The 26725-nt window shown below is 37.8% G+C and overlaps 1 protein-coding gene across 6 annotated transcripts in view; it reads right to left on the bottom strand.

The window, feature by feature from the left end:
* Positions 1-646: 646 nt before the first annotated feature.
* NVL (nuclear VCP like) overlaps positions 647-26725 on the bottom strand; it is a 70457-nt gene continuing 44378 nt past the window's right edge. For all 6 annotated transcript variants that reach the window (XM_074316944.1, XM_019716054.2, XM_074316946.1 and 3 more), the window contains 5 exons: positions 21054-21160; positions 15802-15878; positions 13164-13252; positions 10556-10626; positions 647-967 (listed from right to left, as the gene is read on the bottom strand). In XM_074316944.1, coding sequence (XP_074173045.1) covers positions 923-967; positions 10556-10626; positions 13164-13252; positions 15802-15878; positions 21054-21160 — 389 coding nt within the window. In that variant the 3' untranslated portion in view covers positions 647-922. The remainder of the gene's footprint in view (positions 968-10555; positions 10627-13163; positions 13253-15801; positions 15879-21053; positions 21161-26725) is intronic.

Here is a 26725-nt window from a genome sequence, read left to right as displayed (position 1 = left end):
TAAAACCTGAGTGTGACGAGGAATGAACATTTACACCATTTCCAAGTACCTTCCCACAAAATACCTACCAATGAAAGGAAAAAGAGTAAGTTTATAGTGTAAGCTTGGCAGACCCACCTGACTCAATGATCACAGTGAAGGATACCAGTAATGGGGCAGACCGACTAGAGTGCCCCTTGGCAGGATGCAGCACCCTTCATATTCTTCCCAAAGATGCAGAACTTGAATCTTGTCATGAGGAAGCGTCAGACAAATCCACCCCGAGAGCATTTTATGAAGTCACTGGCCTTAACCTTCACAAGTGTCAAAAGTCAAGGCAAAGGAGCTGTTCCAGACTTTACGGAAACTAAAGAGAAACAGCAACTAGTTGCAACAGCTACTTCTAAACTGGATCCTTTGGCTATAAAGGGCATTCCTGGGACAACTGGAAAAACGAATGGAGCCTCAAGATGAGATGGTAGCAATGGTCCCTGTTCATTTCCCGACTTTGATGGTTGGTTATGCAGGGGAATGTCCTGGTGTGTAAGGAACAGAGAGGAAGGTATTTGGGGGGTGATGGGCATCAGGTTGGCAACTTACTCTCAGACGGTTTGGGGGGAAAACGTTGTTTTTACTGCAACGCCACTTTTCCATAGTACAGTCAAGATTTGTTTCAAAATAAACATTTTATTTTAAAAAAGAATCAGTTATTTTATTTTGCAGTTTAAATCTGTTTGTTTTCCTTAAAGAGGAGGTAGGGTGTTTCCATACAAGGTTGGCCAGATGGGAAGAAATCTTCAGCTCCTACTTGGCCTCAGTAATTTGAGAATAAAACGCTTACGTGAGACCACATCTGTGTCAAGCTGAACGAAGGCAGCTCAGAGTAGGTGGGCTTCTCCGCCAGCTCGATGCAGTGGCTCGCCAAGGCCTGCTGCTGGAGAAGTCACGGGCAGAGGGACTGCTTCAGAGCTTCATACATCACTTGATCCTGAGAAGAGAGGAGAAGACAGACTGTAGCGCTGATCACTGTTAATGAGTTGAATCACGTCCTCCCAAAAGCCGTATGTTGACGTGCTAATCCCCAATCCCTCAGACTGACTGTACCTGGAGAGAGGGTCTTTAAAGAGGTGATTAAGTTAAAATGAAGTCATGAAGGTGGGCTCTAATTCGATAGGACTGGTGTCTTTACAAGAAGAGATTAAGACACAGACACGCACAGAGGAGAAGACACAGGGAGAAGCCGGCCATCTGCAAAGGAGAGAGGCCTCAGATGAAACCAACTCTGATGACACCTTGACCTTGGACTTCCAGCCTCCAGCACTGTGAGAAGATAAACTGCTGATTAAGCCACCCAGTCTATGGTACTAAGTTATGGCAGCCTGAGCAGACTAATACACAGAGAGCTGACCTCACCGTCCTTTCTCCAGGGAACGCCCAAGACTCTCATCACTGTTGGTGAAAGTCTGCCCCAAAAATCAGGTCAAAAGATTCTTATGTCTCCATCTAATTAGTGAAGAAAGCAAAATTCTAGACTATGCTGGATCCAGATGGAAATGAGAGGCAAAAGCAAAAGGCGTCATATGCAGTGCTAACATTTGTCAGAAACCGCCCGAGTTATTTCCCAGTGAGGCTGCACCGGTTCACATTTTCAGCAACAACGGATGAGAGTTCTAGTTGCTTCACATCTCTGCCACCCTTTGGTGCTGTCAGTCTTTTACATTTTAGTCATTCCACTCTTATCCATCTGTCCCAAAGAAATACACGCGGTATGTTTTTTTCTAGCCCTTTAAAATCTTTTTTTAAAATTCCATTTTGTTAAATTTTTATTTTGGATAGTAGTATGTTCACAAGATTAAGAAATACATAAACAGTTATAAAGTGAAAAAAGCTCTCTCATACCCTACCCCCCATCAATGTATCATTTCAGATTTTCCTTCTGCATGTATGTGCAAATACGAGTATTCATTATCTTTTCCTCTTGATATAAATGGTGGCAAATCACACACATGATCCCTCCCACCTTTTTAACAATATATTTAGGAGATATTCTTCAGTCTTTTTAGAGTAGTTACATCAGAATTCATTATTGACCATTCAGAGTTTCAATCTTTAGCTATTTTAATACACAATGCACCAAAGAATAAATAACTACACTGACTATGTATTTCTGAGGATAAATTCCTATAAAGGAGCTGCTGGGTCAACTTTCGTTGTGATAATGATTTGGTCCATCAAAAGGGTTATATCAAATGATACCTCACTAGCTCCATATGGAAGTAACTTTTTCTGTATTTCCTCACCAACAGGATGTGATCAAGTTTTGAGATTTTTGCTCACTAATGTGTAAAAAAGTAGTACCTTAGTTGCTTTTGTTTTATTATCAGTAAGTTAAGAATTTCTCTATATGCCTAGAAGCTCATTTCCTTTACCCTGAAGGGTCTGTTATATTCTTTGTCCATTATTCTATTAGGATTTGGTCTTTTTCTTATCAATTTCTAGTCATTCTTTCAGTGTGCAGGAGATTTGCCCTTTGTAATATGAACTTCAAATATTTGTATTTGGTCATTTGTCCTTTAACAATTTTTTTTTTAAATGCAGACATTTTTATTCTTCTGTATCAGGGTCTTTAGAGTTTTCACTTAAGGTTACTGGCTTTTTGTGTTAAAGTAAAAAAGGTACTTCTACTTGAGGTTATAGAAAAATCTCCCTATTTTCTCCCAGTACTTTTATGATTTTAGTTTTCACATTTAAATCTTTGATTCATTTGGAATTTATTCTGGTATACAGTATGAACTATGAATCCAACTTTAATTTTTTGAGCTGTCTTCCCAGTTGTCCCAATATTAATTACTGAATAGTCCATCTTTCTGTCACTGGTATGGAAAATATTACATAATATTTACTTTTTGTATCAATTATGTATTATATTAGGGTCTATTCCTGCACTTTCTATTCTGTTCCATTTGTCAGTCAGTTCATGTACCACTACCATGGTGTTTTAATTATTGCAGCTTTTGAAAAATAGATCCGTGTTTTTTAGGCCCCACCCCCGCTTGATTTTCTTTTTGCAGTTTTCCTGGCTGTACCAGTTTGCTGATTTTTTTGTATATAAACTTTAGATCACCTCTCCCTGGTCCCTAAAACAAAATAAGCAAAAATTAAAATACAAAACCAAAGAGTAGAGCCATCAAAATAATTTTAAACAATACCAAGTGGCCTCAGCAATAAAGCTTCTTCTTTGCCTACTAGACTGGGGAAAGTCAATAAGCAAGATTGCCTTGTACTGCCAAAAGGAACAATCAATAAGTCTGACCACAGGGTTCTCGAACTTCCAGCACGATGGAGGTGAGAAATGATGTAACATAGGGAGAAGCGGAAGTTTACAAACATTTACAGAATGCTTGTATGTTCTTTCATATGTATAATGTTTTTGACTTTCAAAAAGTGAATTTACCAACATATTTTATTCTGATAATCCTGTGACAGATAAAGGCAGAACAGATGTTATCTCTACCTAACAAATCAGAACACTGAAACAGAGAACAAGGGCAAAAAGTATATAACTCCATTCAAGAAGGAAAACTATTTCCTGGACTGCACTTTATATTTACATTTGGTTTGGGAGATGAATTTAAAAAAAAACCACAACTCTATATACTTATTTCAGTGATTTTTTCAAGAACCTCTCAAACAGTTTCACAGATGAACATGATAGATATTAGTGAAATGTTTAGTCAAACTCTGAAATAGAGGAAAAGGGTTTCTGTAGCTCAACCTCACTGCTAATTACATAGACATTTTAAGCAAGCTTTGTTTATAAAGCAATTCCTTTTTTTTTTTTTTAATATTTTTTGTTGTTGTTGAATTTTATTGGGGAAGGGGAACAGGGTGTACTTCCAGGACTTTTTTCCAAGTCAAGTTGTCCTTTCAATCTTTGTTGTGGAGGGCGCAGCTCAGCTCCAGGTCCAGTTGGCGTTGCTGGTTGTAGGGGACGCTGCCCACCATCTCTTGCGGGAGTCAAACCGGCAACCTTGTGGTTGAGAGGACGCGCTCCAACCAACTGAGCCATCCGGCAGCTCAGCTCAAGGTGCCATGTTCAATTTTAGTTGCAGGGGGCGCTGCCCACCATCCCTTGCGGGAGTCGAGGAATCGAACTGGCAACCTTGTGGTTGAGAGCCCACACTCCAACCAACTGAGCCATTCAGGAGGCAGCTCAGCTCAAGGTGCTGTATTCAATCTTAGTTGCAGGGGGCGGAGCCCACCATCCCTTGCGACACTGGAGGAGTTGAACCGACAACCTTGTGGTTGAGAGCCCACTGGCCCATGTGGGAATCGAAGCGGCAGCCTTTGGAGTTAGGAGCATGGAGCTCTAACCGCTTGAGCCACCGGGCTGGACCCAAGTAATTCCTTTTTTATAGTAAAATAACTTTTTAAAACATAAAACAATATTTATTGTAGAAATATTGGAGAATAAAGATCAGCAGAAAAAGATAAAAGTTAATCCTTAATTTCCAGAGATAACTATTCTTATGATTTTGGTCTTCCAGATCTTTTAAATTATTATTTTTTAAATATTTAATTTTTTTGAATAGGTAATACATTCACATGGTTCAAATTCAAAGAGTGTAAAAGATCAACTCTCACTCCTCCACCCTGCAGTCCATCCAGTTTCTCTCCCCACAACTTATTATTATAGTTTCATCATTACTTTATCGGGGACAGTGAAAATGCCAAAAAAGGAAAACAGTCTCTTTACCTTGATGTTACGCCTTATTTTTTAAAAGATCAAAGTAACCATCAGCTGGGTCATCTACTTTATTTATTTTTGTTCAAATTTCATACTATGCCTATTTCCAAAAGAGAAGTATAGCTTCTTATTCACTAGGGCAGTTTCCAGAAATCAAATTTAAGGTTTAAAGATTTATGAATACCAAAGATATGGAAACGAATACACTAGAATCCAGTGGTATCACTAAGACATACATGTAGTCTTCCAAGGGATGTTCCTAAAAGGGTAAAAATAAATTCTACAATGTCTGGAATTGTAGGTTCAGATGTTTTTAACAGAATCCATCACAGTACCTTTGTCATGGAGTTGATACCTTCCGATCACCAAAAGCCACTTGCAAACTGTCATCTAACATCAATGGAACCAAGTGAGCAGGTTAATATGTACCTGTATGCACATCTATGGAAGTGCTTACCACACAACTCTTAATGGCTCAAAAAGATTAGAACCACATCTTCCGTGATCTTGTATCTTGTGGGCCAGCACCGCGTCTGGCACATGTACAGTAGGTACATGATAAAAGTGTTCGGATGGATGGAAGAATGAGATCTTAGGTAACCTCTTAACACACGAGGGGAGAGGGGAACTCTGACTTGGGAGGATTTTCTCTCATAAATGTCAGTGTGACAGAAATAAACAGGCAAATGGATGAACCGTATAATCCTGAGTGTGAAGAAGAATACCAAAATGCTCTGGCCAGTGGGCTAATAAAAGACAACAAGTTAATAAAACAGGCAAGTTTCTATGGTGTGGATTTAGTAGAGGAGGGAAGAAAAAAAATTATAATTTATGTTTGAGCGACGTTTCTTTCCTGACAGGAGAGCATGCCATAGGAGGCAGAGAGAAAAGACTGTAATTTGAGATAAAAATCTGGGAAAATAATTTCAAGGTCTCAACATTTATTTATAGTTAACCTCACCTCTGGTCTCCAGTGAGCAGTTAACACTGAAAAAACCAAACCAGCAAAGTAGATTATGCTCTATTGGTCTGTGAAGTGACACATACTGGACAAGAGAATTTGGTTTCACTGAAGCGAGAAAACAAAGGATGACAGAGTTGAGATGAACATGTCTGAATTCTGAGAAGCAGTTGGCAAAAGGAGTCCAGTCTTATTTGTTGGGATATCTGTCATAACAAACTGCTAGCTTACTAAGTCTTCTTGGGCCCACAATAGGACATAGCCTCTCACTGGAAATCAGGACGGGGCCGGGATCTTCAGATGCAGACGAACAGCTTGGTACCAATAGCGTGGGAGTGAATGAGGTGCACAGTCGGAGACTCACAGAAGAATGTTGCTCATTGTCCCCACTTCCCACCCTCAAGTAGTTACTGAAGATTTACTGGGTCAGGTGACAAAGGTTTGCATTTGGTCTCTAAACTAGACTCTACTGTTATGTCAGCCAATTGCTGGATGCCAAATCCACTTTACACACTGTGGCACCAGCCAGGCAACTGCTCCAAGGAAAGGAGAAGGTACCAGGTAGTATGACAGGTTCACCGGGTAAGAACACGCTGAACATTTCAGAAGTATAAAGACCAGCTCTGCAGACAGCAGGACAGAACTCACTCACCTTTCTTCGTTCTTTTTCCTTTCTAGACATCTCCTGATCATTTGTTTAATGTCAACTCACTTCAAAGTGACTGCTATTTCTGTAAGTATGTCTGAAAGGCTAAAATGTAGTAAGTGTCCCTTTCACATTTAACAAAACCTAGTGATTCTCTTTTAGTGTGAAAAGAAGACTCAAAATCTCAACCCTGCCACTAGCGAGTCAATTAACTTGGTACCAGTGTTTTAGTAACATCTTTTCATTCTAGGGCTTGAGGTCATGCTGCCCCTTAGACCCAGTCTGGCCAGAGTATCTAATTTCCTAGCTGGCCATAGTGACTAGTGTCGGCATGGGCTCCTAACCCATGAGCTGGACCAATCACAGGCTCCCCTGACACTCTCCTGCCAGAGCTATCAGGGAATTGTCTTGCTATGGAGGTTTACAAACTAGTGGGCCTGTAGGCACATCTTCCCCCAAGAGATGAAGCGACGAGGTTTCTGCCTAAAGTCAGCTGAACTCTCAACATTCTTTTTATGTGGACCAGTGAATTCCTCTTTTTCCCCCTTATATTAGCTTGAGTTGGGTTTCTATCATTTTAGTATCAGGGCTCTAAAAGAGCCCTGATGTTAAAAGTAGAAAGAACTGCTTATAAATGAGCTGTTCAGTATTACTTTCAGAAAAGCATCTCAACAAATGTCACAACTTTTGGTTTGATTTTTTCCCCCCCTTTTGGTGTGACATTTGAAATGGATTCAGTTTGACCGCACCAACTCCTCTAATTTCAACTGAAATTCTCCTAAATTAGAAGACTTGCTTTAGCACAGCTTTAAACTATGAAGTACCAGAAACAGAACTAGAACCAGAACCAGAAAGAAGGCACTGAGCCCCCAGTAAAAATAATATACATTGGTTTCAAATTTACCTACAAAAATTAAGCAAAGGTGATAAAATCCTTAATCCTTAATTATCATAGCTGCAAGGATGAAAACATGGCAAAATTTAGCAATCAGGTCAAGCAATTTTCAAACTTTGCATGACACATCTGTAATAAAATTACTTGAGCAATAAACCCGGAAGCTTTTCAAAATTACAGCAAGCAAATACAAACAAACATGTTTCTGGAAAATTGAAGTGAGTTTTTTAGAGGTAAAGTAAGTAAGAGAGACCAATGAGGAGCTATCCAAAATCAATATGTAAAAACCAAATGAACTTCTATATACTATTAACAATTAGAAAACAACATTTAAAAAAATTTACAGGTAACATCAAAAATTAGAAATTAATTAAGAATAAATTTGACAAAAGATGTGCAAGATTTATACACTGAAAGCTCAACACATTACTGAGAGAAATCAAGCGGGTCTAATAAATGAATTTTTAAAAAATGGACTTTACAAAAGAGAAATTAAATGAAATCTAAATAAATGGACAGATATACTAAGTTCATAGATTAGAAAATAGTATTTTTAAGATGTCTGCTCTCCCAACTGATCTACAGATTCAATGCAATCCCATTCAAAATACCAGCAGGCTTCTTTTACAGAAATTGATAAACTGATTGTAACTTTTATATAGAAATGCAAAGGGCCTAAAATGGACAAAACAATTTTGGGGAAAAAAAGAACAAATTTGGAGGACTCACACTACCTGTTTTCAAGTCAACTGTGTATAATAATCAAGAGAATGGCAAAAAAAGGACAGTGACATAAAGATATAGATTTAGATCAATGGAACAGAATAAAGAGTGCAGAAACAGATTCATGCATCCACAATCAATTGGTTATCAAAAAGAGAGCACGGTAATTCAATGAGAGGAAAGTCTTTTCAATAAACAGGGCCAGAGTAACTAGATAGCCACGTATAAAAAAGTAATCATGACCCCCACCTCACATCAAATTCAAATATTAATTAGAAATGGATCATAGACCTTTACATAAAAACTAAAACTATAAAGCCTCTTTTAAAAAAGGAGAAAATTTTTGCAAGCTTGAGATAGTCAAGATTTCTTACGACAGAAGCACATAAACTATACAAGAAAAAAATGATAAACTGAACTTCATCTAAATTTAACTCCTGTTCTTCAAAAGATGCCTTCAGAAAATAAAAAAAGTAAACAATAGGTTGGGGGTAAATATAATCCAAATGTATATAAAGGACTTCAATCCAGGCCAAACTAAGAATCTGTACTTAATGAGAGAACTGTAACTTAATGAGAGAATTCAATTTTTTAAGAAAATGAGGACACAAGACAAGATATCAAATGACCAATAAACACATGAAAATATGCTCAAAATTGTAATCAGAGAAATGCAAATTTAAACCGCAATGGGATACTATTTCACATCCAGTAGAATGGCTGAAAGTAAAACACTGACAATACTCGAGTGTTGGTGAGAGAATGGAGCAAAGAGGAACGCATGACACAGCCACTTTGGAAAAAGGGTTGGCAGTTTCCTATAAAGTTAAACATACACTTACCATGAGACCCAGCAATTCCCCTCCTGGTTATTTATTTACTCAAGAGAAACACACACACACACACACACACACACACACACCCGCTCACCCCCTTTATTCATAAAAGCCCGAAACTGGAAACAACCAAGATATCTGCCAACAGGTGAGAGGAAAAGCACACTGTGGTAAATTCATATAATGGAAAACTATTCAGCAAGAGAAAGGACCAACCTCCTGAAAAACACAACAACATGGATGAAATGTCAAAACATTACCCTGAGCAAAGCAGCCAGACACAAATGAGTACGTACTGTAGGAGTCCATTGACACAAAGTTCCAAACTGAAGTGAGAGGAGGATGACAGAAGTCAGCTCAGTGGTGACCAAGAGAGAGCGGCATTTGTAAAGGGACTGATACCTACACAGGACACAGGGAGCTTTCGGAAGCGATGGAGATGATCTACTCATACATACTGACCACAGTGCTGGTTACATTCGTCAAAACTTACGGAACTGTACTTGTGCATTACTGTGTGTGAGTTAAATGTCAATTAAAAAAAGTAAGGTTAGAGGATAAGAGCGGCAAATGTGGAGCTATGCCAATTTGTTCTCATTTTTGAAAAGCCTCAAAAGTTGGGCTGCTGATAAGAAATATTTCAAATAAAAAAAATGTTTATAAAGACTCAATCTTTGGGAGAACACATATCACTACTCTCTTGTTGATGAGAATGAAAAGTACCAGTAATATTAACGGTCACACTGTTTGTGATTTTAATGAATAAGACTGTGTTTATTCAAAGATGTTCAGTAAAATAAAAACATTTCCTCTATTATATAAAAATGCCTAAGAGATCAAGGCAGACTGTTGTTTCTCCAAACGTGCTGAAAAACTCCGTGCAAGTTCAGCAGACTCTCACTTTACTCTTAGCTGAGTAAGAAGTTGTGCGCCTAAAAGATACCACCACCAGCCCCCAAACCCTTAACTGGTCATTTTAGTTAAAAGATGGTCAACTAACTTAGAACTTTAGACCAAGCCTGGAAGCACTGAAACACAGCAATCTATTTCATATAACTGTTTGGACTTTGACTGAACAGTTTTTAATCAATAATCATAATGGGAAATTCTGAGCCTGGGGTAATAAAGGGCTAATGATTTAAAGAAAGTTTTAGAATAGTCCAGAACAGGTTCTCATGGCTGGGGCATATTACACTTCTAGGAGTCCGGAAACAAAAGATAGCCAAGTGAGCAAAACTTAGCATAACAGTATCCAACCCAGACAGTTCTTAGGGCTGCAAATTTCCCTAGTAACTCTCTTTGTAAGTGTCATAGCTACCTGACTTCACATAATGGCAACCATTTTAACTTGTTACAACAGAACACCTCAACACGGTAAGAAATAAACATGCAAAATTTTACGTAAGGAAAAGCCAGAGTGATTTTTTAAACCTTCTCTGACCTTATGGTGAAGATATTTTTACTTTCCTGAAACACATGGGTAAGTCCCTAGTACTTAGAACTTAGTTTGGGTAGGCCAGCTCCAAGAAGGTAAGAAGCTATTTGTTAAAAAGGGCGGAGAGTAAGTCAAATACTACTTGAATGAGATTGATTAAAAATCCTGAGACTGTGGAACCAGACACAAGAGGTCATTCTCTCTCTGTGCTTCAGTTTGTAAGAAACATGCAATCTCCTCACAAAGGCAGACATTTTGTCTGTTTTCAGGAGTTCACACCTACTGGTCTCAATTCTAGTCTCTTTTCTCTAAACAGTGAAGAGCATTGCTTACCTTTTTTGATATAGATGATTTTACTTTCTTAAAAGCGTCTTCAAAGTGCTTCTGACTAATCTTGAGTTCACCTGTGGAGCAAATGCAAAAACATACACATCTGGGTATAGTACGTGAACTGTGATTTATAACTTAGTTTCTCTTAAGAGACTTCCAAGCATTCACAGGGAGCGCTGAGTAAATTAATGATGACATTGGCTCTTCTTTATTCAGAACAATATTTAAAGCAGATATAGTCTACTCATCAGATTGTTTTAGACCCTTTTCCTTTTAATTTAATTTATGTATTTCTGACCGTATTTAATTTTACATAAATGCTTAAGTTTTTACAATATCATACATTTTAGTGCAACCTTCCTTACCCCCTACAGCAATCAAAACAGTTTATTTTGGGACAAATTATATAAAAAAGGTAGTTTGTCGTTAATTAAAGAGATTCTGATCACTTTTTTAAAAAAAACAGTCCACATATTCCATTTGTTTGTTTATTTTCTCCCAGCTTTACTGAGATATTGTTGACATAGGACATGAAGTTTAAGGTGTGCAACGTGATGTGGTACGCATATATTGTGAAATTATTACCACAATAAGGTTAGTTAATACCTCTGCCCCCTCACATGATTCTCTTCTTTGTGTGTGGTGATAACATTTAAGATCTACTCTCTTAACAACTTTCAAATATAAAATACAATACTGTTAATTATAGTCACCACGCAGTACATTAGACCCCCAGCACTTATTCACTTTATCGCAGGAAGTTTGCACCCTTGACCAATGTCTCCTCATTTCTCCCACCCTCTGCTCATCAAGTTTTAAAGCAGTACCACCCAAAGAAACCTACCACTCATAATCAGATAACCCTTTGTAGGTCCTCTGTGCACTCTTTACCTTGACTTAATGGTGATGTTTATGAAGAAGAACCAGAATGCTCTCTTTTAAGACAATTCAAATATATTTAACCGGGAATGGAAAGTAGAATTCCACAGTATTTAAGAGTACATACATATAATTAGATGTTATGGAGTTGTAATATCACAATGTATAAATATAGATAACATCACGACACTGGATGAGAAGGGGCTTCTGATTCTTTATAAAGTTAGGCTATTACGTAAGTAGGAGAAATCAAGTAACTAAATGTTAAATAAGGCTTGCTTTAGAATGTTAATGTAGAAAAAAATGTTAATATGGCAACTTACATGATGACAATTTATACCTAAAATAGTAAACTTTCTACACAGATATTGGGATAGAATATTTACCTAAAAATAAAATAATATGTGTCATTGAACACGTCAACTGGAAGCCGAATGGCATTTCAGTTTCAGTAAGATACCAATGCCAAGTCCCAAAGGACAGACAGCTGGAAATGACAACTGTAGCATAGCAGAGCTATCAGAACTTGTACTATATGTTATGACATCCTAACAGAATTATTAGCAGTAATACATGCAAAGAAGCACATTAATTTTAATAACAAAACAAATCTCAAGATAGTCAGTAGATCCAGCTCTCAGAGAGCATACTATACACACGATGTTCTTACAAGATATTCTAACTTTGCTAACTGCAGCCCACCTACTTCCAAAAGGAATTTAAAATAGCTCACACTAAAAGAAGTTCAAATAACTGAATCTTGAACTTAAACAATAATAAACTTGTGGACTTCATAATTAAGCTAAGCTAAGCATATGCTGCTGTAACTGTAAACAAAATTTAGCTCTAAGATTCTTGGTAGCCAAAGAAAAAAGGGAAAAGAAAACCAATACAAATAAAAAAAGGCGCCTTTCGGAAATCTATTGAATAAAAAGAGATGAATACAGACTCGAACTTCAGACGAAAGTACAGATTTCGAGGACAAGGAGGTCTTTTGAAGAAGGTATCCTGCAGAACTGTGAAGACAGCCACAAACAGCAACTGATGAAATGATTGCCACAGGAACCAAGCAGAGTAAAGGCTGTCTCTGTACTTGGCATGGTTGGAATGCAGGTGACAAATGAATCAATTTGGCCACACACACTCGTATGGTACAACTGAAGATACCGTTAAATGTGAAGAATGGTGCAAAGCTGTTGAGATGGCTGCAAATCATCACATAATAACATATTCATACATCTATTTTGCAAATATGAAAGGAAAGTTTGAGTATATGGAAAGTTTTTTCGATTTTCACTTCTGTCTGTGTGTGTGTGTGTGTGTGTGTGTGTGTGCGCGCGCACGCGTGTGTGCTAACCTCTCCAATTTAAACTGCATTTTAACAGGAAAGTAGCTATTACCTTAGCAAAAGATTGAGGTTTTCCAGAATAGACCAAACTCATGATGAGTCAGTACATGGACCCACTTGTCTATACCTAAGCATTTGCATATGACAGGGAAAGATATAACACTTTTTGTTAGAGAGGTACCAAATAACTTTGTTGTTATTATAGTTGTCAGTCACAGAGGTTAAATAATATTCAGAGCAGCTTCTAAAGGTCTCATCAGGAAACGTCAGTTTTAATATCACAGATAACATGCTAGAAAATGTTCATTTTCCAGGTCAACAGTGGTTTTAGGTGCCCAGAGTGATAAGTGATCACAACTGAAAGATTCTTGGAGAGAACTGTACCTTTTTCATTTCCACTCTTCTGTCTTGCCATTTCCTGTCTCAGGGCACAGAGAGAAGCTTCCCGCACCAAAGCAGAAAGATCTGCTCCCCTGTAATAAAAGAAGTGTTCTTATTTATTTATGCTTAGAATCTGTAAAAGACCAGAAAGAAGTTTGAGAGCAATTTTCTTTTAGGTCACATATTAAACAATCAGGAAAGAAACTGACTAATAAAAGTGGGATAAACTGATTATGGTCAGTAGGAAAGAGCTTTTAGTTTTCACTTAAAATATTTCTAACTTTCAGAAGAAAGGAAATCATGGAGGAAACAATGCAATGAATCATAAACAGTTCCATGCTAACAGCTAGAGATACCAATGTTAATATAGAAAGTTCAGAACATCCAGCCAGTAAAAGAAGCTTATGTGTCATTATTTATTATAAATTTTTTTTCTTCGTGTTGACCTCGTTAAAGTGCTGACTGGCCCATTCATATATTACCTAATGTCTAGAATAAGCTTACATAAAAAGTCACTTATGGCTCCGTGTTCAAAAGGATAGAAAATACAAAGGCTAGAACATTTTTGATGCAGTTGGTTAAGGCTTGAGCTGAGTGGATACATCACAAGTTACTTAAAATATGACAAGAACTAACAAGCTTTCATTTTAATTATTCAGTGTAATAATATGCTGAGTCAGAATGGTTCATGAGTTCAATGAAAGACACTGGTGCTGACTGGTGTTTCACTGTATCACAGCTCTAACAGAATTCTTGGTGATTCTTTGAGAAAGAGTTTGAATTTGGGGACAAAAACCTCATTCCTAAATGTTAATCTTATTTAATGTACAATGTTGACGATCCACAAAATATAGAGAACTGAAGACCCACAGAGCTTAAATCACTGAATCCAATGTTTCTGTTATAAAGGGTTATAACATTATTTAATATGCATGTACATGCTGTGGTCATTTCTTTCCTTAATGTTAAATCTAACCCTGGTGCCAAGACACCATTAATTAATGTAAACAGATGTCTCAAATGGTGAGGACAGTGGCATTGAAACCCAAAGTGGACACCATTCAGCTTTAACCCTAACTCTTTATACACTGACACCCTACATAGTATAATCCCAAAGATCTGGTCCAGGGTAAGTTTTACCATCGAAACAGACTGTTACTGAAAATCTTCAGATTTTTGCACTCAGCTGTAAACTACTCACTTAAGACTCTTTTTTTTTTTTTAAACCCCTTAGTAGTAAGTTCATTTCATTACAGACTGGTACAGGTTTGACTCCCAACTAGGGGGAGAGATACATTCTCCTTCAAGGGAAGGAGGGCCTTTTACATCTGCCCCTCACGACCACTGCCCCTCTGATCACTTCCCCTTCATCGAGACAATCACTGCTTTCTTGGCTGTAAATCAGCAGTGTCCAAACTGCGGCCTGAGGGCCAATTGCGGCCCGTGACCCATTTTTAATTGTCCTGCAGCAAATTCCAAAAACATATTTAGTTTACTTAAATAAACCAGGTGAGGCAATACGTACTTCACCTTGAGTGAGTGGCCCGGCTGTTTGTGTATTTTACTGCATATGGCCCTTGGTGAAAAACGTTGAAAAAAGTTTGGACACCCCTGCTCTAAATGAGCCAAGATTCCTGACCGCATATGGCCCTTGGTGAAAAATGTTGAAAAAAGTTTGGACACCCCTGCTCTAAATGAGCCAAGATTCCTGACCAGCTGTGACATATGTCTCAAGTGTGTTGGCTGAGGTACAGAACAAACACGGAGACTCAGCCCTAGATGTCCACATGTGAAAAACTTTGTATCCTGACCACACTCCCTGTAAATGATCAGCCTGGTTTCAAGTGAAATCATCTGGATAGAGATGGTTATGTGAAATTCTTTACCCAGAACTGGAAATCAACGAGTGCATGCGTTACTACCAGTGGACAGAAATTTACATTGCTGAACAGATTCCTGAGGACTTCAAAGATGGAAACACCACCTGTTCTTGACTCAGCTTCGGAAAGCCCATTATCTGGCCCTGCTCTACAGGAATATCATGAACACCACGCATATTGTGGACAATCAACAGGGCTTTTCAAATAAGCCAGAGGCGCAGATGTTGATAAAAACTTGAGTTTCATTTTCTTCCTTTATATCAAAATTGGGAAAGTTAACAAACAAATTTCCTTAAAAACGTATGAAGAAAATAAAAACTAAACCACCACAAACATGAGAGCTGAAGGCAGAGGTGTTTGATTTCCTGCAGGCTCTGTGGATCTTCATGGCTGTGCTGTGCTGTGAAAAAGGAATACTGAGGCTTGGAAAACGTGGCACTCATACATTATTCTCTTCTAAATGCTGAAGCACCTGGACAATTTGGCAGCCAGTAATGATGTGTCTGCTCAAACATTCTGGAAGGACAGATAGTTTGTGAAGGGCAGCAATGGTGGTCAAGGTAGCGGAGCACCAAGAATCAACAACACAGGGGAGGATCCCCCTCTCCCTGAATTCCTCCGAGAGTCAAAATGGGCAGTAGTTTCTCTAAGGAGGGAGCAAGCAAAGGCGAGACACATGAGGTAGGTGCTCCACAGGGGGCCTAAGGTAACCCTCCCAACATCCTCATGAGAATTAACTCACTTGAGACTGAGATACTTACGAATAGCAGTCACAGCGAAGGTCACCAGCAATTGCTTCCAGGTTTACATCTGCGTCCAGTGGGGGTTTGGTGCCGTTCTAAATAAGAGAGAAAAACGATTTTTCATGGAGGCTTTAAAGGCCAGTGCTTTACCACATGATAGGTTCTTAATACACAGTACTGGCTGCTTGACTAAATGAATATAACTGACTCCCAGACCAGTGTTATAAGATTTTCATAAATTTCCATTGTGAGACATGAGCTTAAGTAGCAGACTCCGCACTTGGGCAAGCGAAAGGCAAACTGTGTTTGCTTACAAAGATTGACGAACCTGTGCGCAGTTGCAGCAAAAACAAAATACCACCAAGAACCAAATCACCACCTCAATCTTCCCAAAGATAAAGAAACACAGTTCCTTTGCCTGATTGAATATGGCAAAGACTGAAGCCGTGGTTCCTTTTGATGTGCACATGTGCCTAGGTTTAGGTGGGCTGGGAAGGGGGACAGAATATTGAAGCAGGACAGGAGAGGAAGCAGGAAGCTCTGCCACACAAGCCCCAGGCCCTCGGTGCCACATGTGCTCTTGCTTAACCCACTACCTGAACTCCGCCCTGACGCTGGTGCCAACTCCCTTCAGCTCATACCAAGAGAAGCGAGAAAGGACAAGTATCAGAACAGTTTGAGGGCTACAACACAGAACCTTGCACGCTGACACAATACGTGTTCAATAACATTTTTAGTGACTTCAACGGCAGAGGCAAACAAAACAGTTTTCAGTGGTTTAAAATGTGTGACAGGTAGATGGCAGGTTACGTTCATTGAGTATTTGATTTATTCTGATTCATAACTTACATCTACACTGCATACAATCTTTTTGGCAAATATTACATTAGGAAATAAGTAGTTTAAGAAGAAACACACCGAAAAAAGTGAATAAACATATGCCAGTAAGCTTCAAGGTAAGTATAAATATTAGTATGGCAGGGGTTCCAAGAGGAGGTGGTTCAGACGCGGCCCCTGGGCCCACACTTGGATGGTGGCCTCTCATGCCTTCCCAGGTGGGCATGTTTAAGAATTTCATAAACTGTACACCTGCTATTATTTGATAAAATGCAAATGTTCATCTAACACAGATTCAAAAAACAGATATGTTTCCCAGTCAATCCACTTTGACCTGGGAAATAATCATGGGAAAATACACTCTCTGTGTAACATTAGGCAAACAATCTTTGTGCTTTCTTTCCTTTTTCCCTCTGGTTGTGTGTAAAACTAGATGGTCAGACCGAATGATCCCTAAGGTTCCTTTTAACATAAACGGTTTCAATGTAGTCAGGTAACGCAGGTGGGGTCGGGGTGGGTAGTGGCTGGAAGGAAGCAGGAGAGCAGCCTCTTGGCGCTGGTAACGTTCTCTCTCATTGTGGTAAAATCAGCTTAAAATGTATCACTTAAACCATTTTTAAGTGTCACAGTTTAGTAGCATTAAGTATATTCACACTATTGTGCAACCATCCATCTCTAGAATGTTTTGCACCTTCCCATAGTGACATTTTGTATGCATGAACCACTAACCTATCCATTTCCTCCTCTCCCCAGCCCCTAGCAACCACCATTCTATAATACTTTCTGTCCCTAGGAATTGGACTGGTAATGTTCTCTTTCTTATCTGGAGGTCTTGTTTATAAAAACTCATGGACTAGACATTTAATGATAAGTCCACTTTTCTGCATGTGTATTATACTGCAATAAAAAGGTCTAAAAAGTGGAAGTAACAGTGGACCAGGAAATAGAAAATGTTGAGTTCTAAAATTCAAGTCTGCAACTGAAGGGACCTTTGATAAGTTTCTAAATCTCTGTTTTGGTAATTAAAAAAACCGGTACTTTATCTCCAGATGAGCAGGTATCATTTTGTGTTATATTTGGGGGGAGGGGGTCTTCTATAAATAGTGATGGTGAACCTGTAACAGGGACTTTTTATGAGGGGGAACAGAAATAGCTGGGCTTTCCAAGCTATGCTCGAGTCTCAATCCATCATTAGAAGCAGGTGGGGTTAGAGAGGAGAGGCTACCTCATCAGGCATGAGCCCTGACTAGGTTCTTTATTTTCATCAGATATTACCAACCTTACTTTGACTGTCAGGCAGCATATGGATGTTCCCTACTTACAATCCACGTGCTGCTGGCGAATTTTACCTCAAACTTTCTACTGTCCTGTTTTAATCCAAAACTCAATCATCAGAAATCAATCCATGGAGGACTGCCCAAGGATAATTCTTTTACACGTCTCCTTATCTAAATTCCTCTTTAGGTCAAGCTGGACTGTCATAACGGCCTGCGGGTCATCAGAGGGCATTTCTCTGACCTTTCATAAAGTTGTTTTTAATGAACTGGCTTTGACTTACGTTCTCGCCTTACCTTAGCAGAACCATCAGCCTCGGTCCTGACAGGCCTGTACTATGTTTATGATGGGGATGTTAAAAACAGTCCACCCCATCTTAGTGTTCTCTGTATGAGGACCCAGAGGGGAACTTTTTCTCACATCTGCATCCTGGGAGCAACTGACAGCTTTCTATATTTAGGGCACTCTTGAAGTTAAATCTTTTGTGAAAGCTCAATATAGAAAGGAACACAATAAAATAAATGGTTATATAAAAGTAGTATTTTAGAAAAATAGTTTATTCTTAGAAGTTTAAATTCTCAGGGGCAGCTGGATGGCTCAGTTGGTTGGAGCGTGAGCTCTAAACAACAAGGTTGCCGGTTCAATTCCCGCATGGGATGGTGGGCTGCGCTCCCCGCAACTAAAGACCGAAAACGGCAACTGGACTTAGAGCTGAGCTGCACCCTCCACAACTAGATTGAAGGACAATGACTTGGAGCTGACGGGCCCTGGAGAAACACACTGTTCCCCAATATCCCCCCCAAAAAAATAAATAAAAATAAAAAAACAATGGAGGAAAGAATGGACTTAAAAAAAAAAGGAAGTTATGGCCCACAAATATAATATGTTTCTAGTTATATGAGGTATCTAGAGTGGTCAAATAAAGTGGTAGCTCCCGTCCCCCAATCTATTGCCCCTCTGACATCATATGTATCTATTACAATTCCATTGACTCTATTCCCTATGCTGTACTCCATATCCCGTGACTGTATATATATATATTAAATTATAGCTGACATAGAATATTATTCAGCTTCAGCTTCAGGTGCAGTGGTCAGGCATCTACACCGTCCATGAAGTTTTCCTAGATTTCTGACTAAGCATTATATGTTACGTAACACTCAGGTTCAAATAGTAATACAAGACGCACTACTATTTTCCTTTTTATTTCAACAATTACATCTATATTTAGTCACAGAAACCTATTCTTAATCACATAACAGAGTCTGGAATCAGCAATGATTTTATTCACACAGTTGATTGGAAAAAATAAAGTAGCATAATCATAATACCATAATAAGGTAATTCTCATTTTGCAATTTCTGACCAGTCTTGGACATGTACACAGAAACACACATCTCTGTATCCTGATTTTGTGAGATACAGTTTGCTCATCAATTTCAAATATTTCAAAAGGCAGTTGCAAGGATTGCATATACTCACACATGCAAGGTACTTGGAAGACAGTAAGTGCTTAATAAATATTACCTATTATTATCTCAGATATTCTTAGCTCATGAAAATTTAACAGGTAATATTGCAAGGTGACATGTTAAAGATGTTTAGGTGGGACACATTTTAAGAAATGATTTGGGAATTCTGGGTCTTTTAATGGGATTTTGTAACTAATCTGAAGACTGTGTATTATCTCAGAGCACTTGTTAAACATCAAATAACCTTCCTGGCTTTCTGAGATAAAGGTAGTTTTAAATGACATTTGTAGGGAAGAAATGGAAGTAAAGGGAAAAAAATTCCACTTGCCCTGGAGATTTTCAGTGATAAGCCTCTTGTTACCACATCATTACCAGAAACACCAAATAGAACACATAAAAACGTAGTGTATCACTGTTCAGTTTTCTTTTAAGAAACTTGAGAGTCCAAAAGATACTGAAAGTTGCTCTGACCCACAAATCTTTTCAGATTTTTAGGACCAAGACTAAAGAACTTTTTTTTTCTCTAATTTTATTTAAAATTTATTAAATTTTATTTAAAATTTATTGGGGTGACAATTGTTAGTAAAATTACATAGATTTCAGGTGTACAATTCTGTATTACATCATCTATAAATCCCATTGTGTGTTCATCACCCAGAGTCAGTTCTCCTTCCATCACCATATATTTGATCCCCCTTACCTTCATCTCCCACCCCCCACCCCGAACTTTTTTTTAATCTCCCCATAATATTTCAGGTGTTAACTGGAAAAAGAGGAAATTATACATAAAAGGATCTGGGGAATTACAGTGAAAAGCCAGCAAACTTTGAAACAGAAAGATTAAACATTAAAAATGCCAATTTTTCTCACTTTTGGCTGACTCCCCAAAAAATACACGTGGGCAGGAAGTCTAACCTTAGAAAAGAATATCTTTATTTTTTAATAATACTTTAGAAAATGTGATTCTAGAAAGTAGTATCTTTATTGGAAAAGAAACATTTATTAGAAGTTTAATAATTCCCTTAGCTTTATTTTATTTTAAATTTCAAGTAAATTTAACTTTATTTAAATAATATGTTAAGTTTATTCCTCCTCGTCCTCATTCACCTGCATAAACATATTTGGAATGATGTCTGCACTTTATGTTAACGCAGATTATTTTATAGCAGTAAAATTCAGGGTGATTTGCTGTCTTCTTTGTACTTTGGATTCATTGCTTATTATTTCTATAAAAACAGCAAAGTCAATACTGGATAGGCATCTTAGAAGTTGGCATATAACCCACATGGAGGACAGAATTCAACATTATGGTTTCAAAACTCAAGTTTTCACTGGATATTTGTTAATGGGCCTATATCTATTTATTTTCACCTCTAATAAAAGTTTCTGTTCCATTTCAAATATGCTCTGCAGACAATTCCTCTAAAGTAACAAAGGTCTACAAGAATAAAAAATGTGCTTAGAGTGGTACCTCAGATATGTCTGTGCAGCATTTAACTCTAAATATCCCTTTTATTTTAAGCAAAAAAAAAAAAAAAGTTCAATTACAAAAACCTTCTTCTTTGGGAGACAGAGGCAAATACTTAAAGCTGCAGAAAAGAAAGTGATCAGGCATCCTAAATTACTACTTGCCTGTATTTAAAAGAACAGAAATAGACGCAAAAACACACTATTCCCTTTACTCACTTTTGTGATTGTTTTTAAGATGGCAAAACGATCTGCTGGGGGTGGTAAACCCACAAAGAGGGTTTTGTCTAGGCGGCCCGGGCGCAGGATTGCAGGGTCAATGATATCTAAAGAAGGGAGGAAAAAGTCTTAAATAAATAAAATAAAATAAAATATTTTTTAAAATGTCACATGAGAGATGGGAAGGGTACATTTTTTTAAAGGAAAAATGGATAAATTAGACTTTATTAAAATGAAAAGCTTCTGCTCATCAAAATCCGTTATTAAAAAAGTGAGAAGTCCACCCCTACCTTCCAGCCACAAACTTGCTTTCCTCCCAGAGTCTTTCCCAGATAAGAAATCTCCACCCACCCTCCAAATACCAGGCAGGTTTCACTCTTCCCTCTAATCAGAGACACATTCTATCAATTATATCAATTCCGCCTCCCATTACCTCAACCATCGGTCAAGGCCAAATGTAATGTCTTCCTAACCAGTCTAAACTTCCCCTCTCTGAGACCCCTAATGCTGCCAGGGCTACTTCCTCAAATACCCATCCAGTTCCCTCAACTCCTGCTCCCCACGGCAGAAGGAAGCCCAATGCTGTCAATACAAGGCTGGAGCATCGTTTGACAAGCCTGTCTGAGGGTCATCTGACTCCAACACTCTGGTCACAGGAAACATTTACACTTTAAAAATGGCTGAGGACTCCTTTTCATCTTTCTCTCTTACCTTTCCCTGATTCCCTTTATCATAACCTAGGCATATACTGATCTGTTCTGTCACTACATTAGTGTGTATTTTCTAGAATTATATATAAGTGAAATCATGAAGTATGTGCTCTGCTTTCTTTTACTCGACATTATTATTCTGATATTGCTATGTGTATTAGTATTTAATTCCTTTTTTATTGCCAAGTAGGATTCCAGTGAATGGCCATGTCACAATTTGTTTTTCCATTTTTCTGTTGAAAAACATTTGACTTGTTTCCATTTTTGGATTACTACAAATAAAACTGCTATGAATATGCACATATAAATCTTTGTACAGGCCTTCATTTCTCTTCGGCAAATGCCTAAGTGCAGACGCAAAGCAGTGTGGCTGTGTCACACTGTAGGTGTATGCTTAACTTTTAAAACTCGACAAACTGTTTTCCAAACTCGTACCATTTCACATTCTCATCAATAGTGTAGAGTTCCAGTTCCTCCCTCTCCTTGCCAATACTTGGTATAGTCGTTATAATTTTGGTTAGTCATTCTAAGGTTTGCAGTGATATCTCTTTGTGGCTTTAATTTGCATTTCCTTACTGACTAATGATATTGAGCACCTTTTCAGGTGTTTGTTTGCCACCTGTTTACTTTCTATGGTGAAATCTGTACAAACCTTTTGTCCATTTTGAATGGTTTTTTGTTGTTGTTGAGTTTTGAGAGTTCATTTTACAGTCTGGATATAAATCCTTTATCAGATATATACTTTGTGAATATTTTCTCCTAGTCTGCGGTTTGTCTTTGTATTCTCCTAATGGCATCTTTAGAAGAGCAGTTCAATTTATCCATTTGCTCTAAAGGATTGTACTTTTGATGTCATTATCTAAGAAACCTTTGCTTAATCTAAGATAGAAACATTTTTCTGTTTTCTTCCAGGAGTTTTATAGCTTTGAGTTTTCACTGGTCTTTGATCCATTTTGAGTTAATTTTTGCTTGTGGTAAGAGGTATGGATTAAAGTTCCTATTTCTTTCTTGCATATGGATGGACATCCGATTCTTCTTTTTGTTGAAAAAGGCTATCTGTTTTTCACTGCATTGCATTTGTGCTTTATAAAAAAAAAAAAAAAAATCAAACGTCCAGACATTTGTGGGAGTATTTTTAGATTCTATTATGTCCCAATAATCTATACATCTACGTCTATGACAAAGCCATTCTGCGGAAACATCTTTTATCTTAAATATACAAATATAGGCCTTAAAGCCAAACCTGCATACCCCCAAATAAAGCTTAGTAGAAACAATCCCAATTATAATTGGAAAGCATTCTTAGGACTTTTACAATTACTTAATATTTCTAACTGACAAACACCAAATTTAGTATTATGAAATTGTTTACTTATTTTACTTATGGTAAAAAGCATCCTGAGCACTTTATATGAATTTTAGTATTAGATAATTTAAACTATGCTCCACCAGAAGCTCTTACAAAATTCTATTATTATAGTATGTCTCAAAGATCTAGTACTGTCTAGAATTCACATGCACCAATCTTGTTTTTTGCACTTTAGAAGATCTTAAATGTTAGAAGTATGCGAGGGATGACTGGTCTAGAAAGTGAGAGAGGCTGACTCACACCCAACACCTCCATCTGCCTCACAGGCATCGTAAACATGCTGTGTTTGTGACTGAGATCCTCCCCAAACAGGGCCCTACCTTTGTCTTTGCCATCTTGGTTAATGCCAACTCTTTCTCCCAGTTTTTCAGGCCCAACCCTACAGCCTAGCTTGATTCCACTCTCCCGTATCCATATCCAATCCATTAGCAAATCCTGTCAACTCTGACACAATATATCCAGATTCTTTCTACATCCCCAGGCATTACCTGGTTCAAACAACCAACATTTTGCACCTGGATTACTGTTACCGCTCCCTATCTAATTGCATCCGAAAGAATTTCAGGTGGAAGATGCAAAATATAAATTCTTATATTTGAAATGAAAAAGCCACTGCAAATCCCAAAGCTTTAAAGACAAAATCCAGTCACTCACAAAAGAGATGGATACCTGAAGAACATTCTGTATCTGCTGATCAAAAAGCACCTACTCTTCTACCAAGTACAAAAAAAGGCTAAAATTTAAGAGCTAATGGTAGCAACTTTCAACTTTAGGAAAAAAATTATTTTGTTACAAATGGATCCTCAATTTTCAACAAAGGTGCCAACACAATTCAACAGGGAAAAGATTAGTCTTTGCAACAAATGGTGCTGAGCCAAGTGGACATCCACATGCAAAAAAGGATGAATTTGGACACCTTTCTTATGATGTACTCAAAAATTAACTCAAAATGGATCAAAGACCTACATGTGAACACTAAAAGTATAAAACTCTTAGAAGAAAACACAGGAGCTAATCTTTGTGACCTTGCATTAGGCAATGAATTCTTAGATATGACGTCAAAAATGTATGTGATTAAAAAAAAAAATCAATGAATTGGACTTTATCAAAATTTAAAACTTTTGTTCTTCAAATGACACCATCCAGAAAGTGAAAAGATAACTCACAGACTGGCTGAAAATATATGCAAATCACACATCTGATTAACTTGTTCCTAGAATAAAGAACTCTTACTACTCAATGACAGGACAGCATTAACCTAATTTAAAAATGGGTGGAGTATTCAAACAGACATTTCTCCAAGAGATATATGAATGGCCAATAAGCAAAAGAAAAGATGCTCAACATCATTATCATGGAAACGCAATTCAAACTACAATGAAATACTGCCTCACATCTACTAGGATGGATATATCGTGTTTCCCCGAAAATAAGACCTAACTGGAAAATAAGCCCTAGCATGATTTTTCAGGATGACATCCCCTGAACATAAGCCCTATTGCGTCTTTTGGAGCAAAAATTAATCTAAGACCTGGTCTTATTTTCGGGGAAACACGGTAATAAAAAAGACAGACAATAACAAGTGTTGGTAGGGATGTGGAGAAATTGGAGCTTTCATATATTGCTTTCTCACAATCACTAGTGGCAATATAAAATGGTGTTGTCATTTTGGAAAAGACTTTGGCAGTTTCTCAAAATGTTAAACATAAGAGTTACCGTATGACCAAGCAATTCTACACATGGGTATCTATCCAAGAGAAAATATAGCATATGACCACACAAAACCTTGTACATGAATATACATCGCAGCATTATCATCAATGCCAAAAAGGGGAAACAAGCCACTTTTTGTTTCCATCCACTGAAGAATAAAATGTGGTATATCCACACTATGAAATATTATCTGGCAATAAAAAGGAATAAAGTAGCGACACATTCTACAACATGGATAAACACTGAAAACAGTATGGTAAGAGAAAGAAGCCAGATACAAAAACCCACAAATTGTGTCATTTTATTTACGTAAAATATCCAGAATAGGGAAATCTATAAAGACAGAGTGTAGATTAGCGGTTTTCTAGGGCTGGGGGCAGAGGAAGGATGAGGAGTGAATGCTAACAGTCACAGATTTCTTTTTAGGGTGATGGAAATGTTCTAAAATTAGGTTGTGGGGATAGCTGCACAACTCTAAATATACTCAAAACCACTGAATAGTATACTTAAAATGGGACAAATTTGTGGTATGTTACATATCTCAATAAAGCTGTTTTTTTAAAAACTGGATCCTGAGACTAACAAGATTATCCAGATGTGCAGTGAAAATTATTACAAGATCAGAGAGAGGTTTCATGAAACAGAAGCAGTTCTCTATGATTCATTAAACTAATACTTACTGAGTTCTATTATGTACCAGGGTACCTGTAAATCAGCAGAGGAGATGCCAGGGCTTAAGTTAATTTTAAAAGGGCAGTACTGTGCCAAAGGGCAAGATATACAGGCTTGACCATGGGAACAAGTCACTGTTCAATCGCCCTCAAGGAGAATTCAACCACGATCCAAGGCCACTCAGACTAGATAGACTAGAGACCAAGACATTTTACTTGGAATGTAAGTGGCTGAATATCTTACTACAATGAAATAAATATCTTCTTTGTAAATCATACACTCATTCATCTGACAAATAATTATTAAGGACTTACAATGAGCAGAGACCCTGAACTATCTAATTACACATCCTAATTTACTTACTTATATTTTCAACTGAACCATAGAGAAAGAGCAGAAACTCTTTCTGGATACTTGCTATCGGTAGAAAATAGATGCTTACCGAGTGAAAGAAAAAGTAGTAAGCTGGTGTGGCTATTTGGGTTTTGTAAACTGTGTGCTGTGCAGGAGTGTTTTTAACCAGCCAGACAGGGAATGAAGTGGGAACAGGTAGTTCCTCAACAGAGAACATCCTTTATAGGAGTTGGTATTTGAAGAAGGAAACGCAAAGGTGTGTAGGAGAGATTCAAACTACAGCATCTGTGGTCTGGATGCCATTTGTACGAGGAGATTCATGCTTGCACAGGGTGTGGATGTTGGTGTACCACACATCAAAAGAGGTCTGTCACAGTTCTTCAGACACCCAGAGGTAGAACTTTCTTTTCTAAAAATCAGTACCTCAAAAATTAAAGCAAAAAATACAGAGATGGAAAATAGGAGAGAAGAAGGAATTTAGAAGATCAGCTCAGGAGGTGTAGGACCCACCAAGTGCTGAGCATACACATGAAACAAACAAACGTCACATAAAAAGGATCAGAATGACACAGAACTTTAAAGAAAAAGAAGCAATGCCTACAAATTATGAAAAACATAATTTTCAACTCAAAATTCTATGCCCAGCCAGGCTACCCATCAATAATGAGAGAAGAATAAAGATAATTTCAAATACATGAGGACTCAAAAAAAAAGTTTCCTCCTTTCTTAGGAAAGGCACTGAAAGAAGAGCTCTAACAAAATGAGAGTAAACCAAGAAACAGACATGAAAGAGACGGCAAAACTCCTGAAATTAACAGCTGTTGCTCCACAGACCTAGAAGGCAGCCAGTCCAG

This window comes from Rhinolophus sinicus, linkage group LG12 (assembly GCF_036562045.2).
Source record: "Rhinolophus sinicus isolate RSC01 linkage group LG12, ASM3656204v1, whole genome shotgun sequence".
NCBI lineage: Eukaryota > Metazoa > Chordata > Mammalia > Chiroptera > Rhinolophidae > Rhinolophus > Rhinolophus sinicus.
Note: the sequence above shows the minus strand (reverse complement) of the source record. Positions and strands in the feature narration are given on the sequence as shown.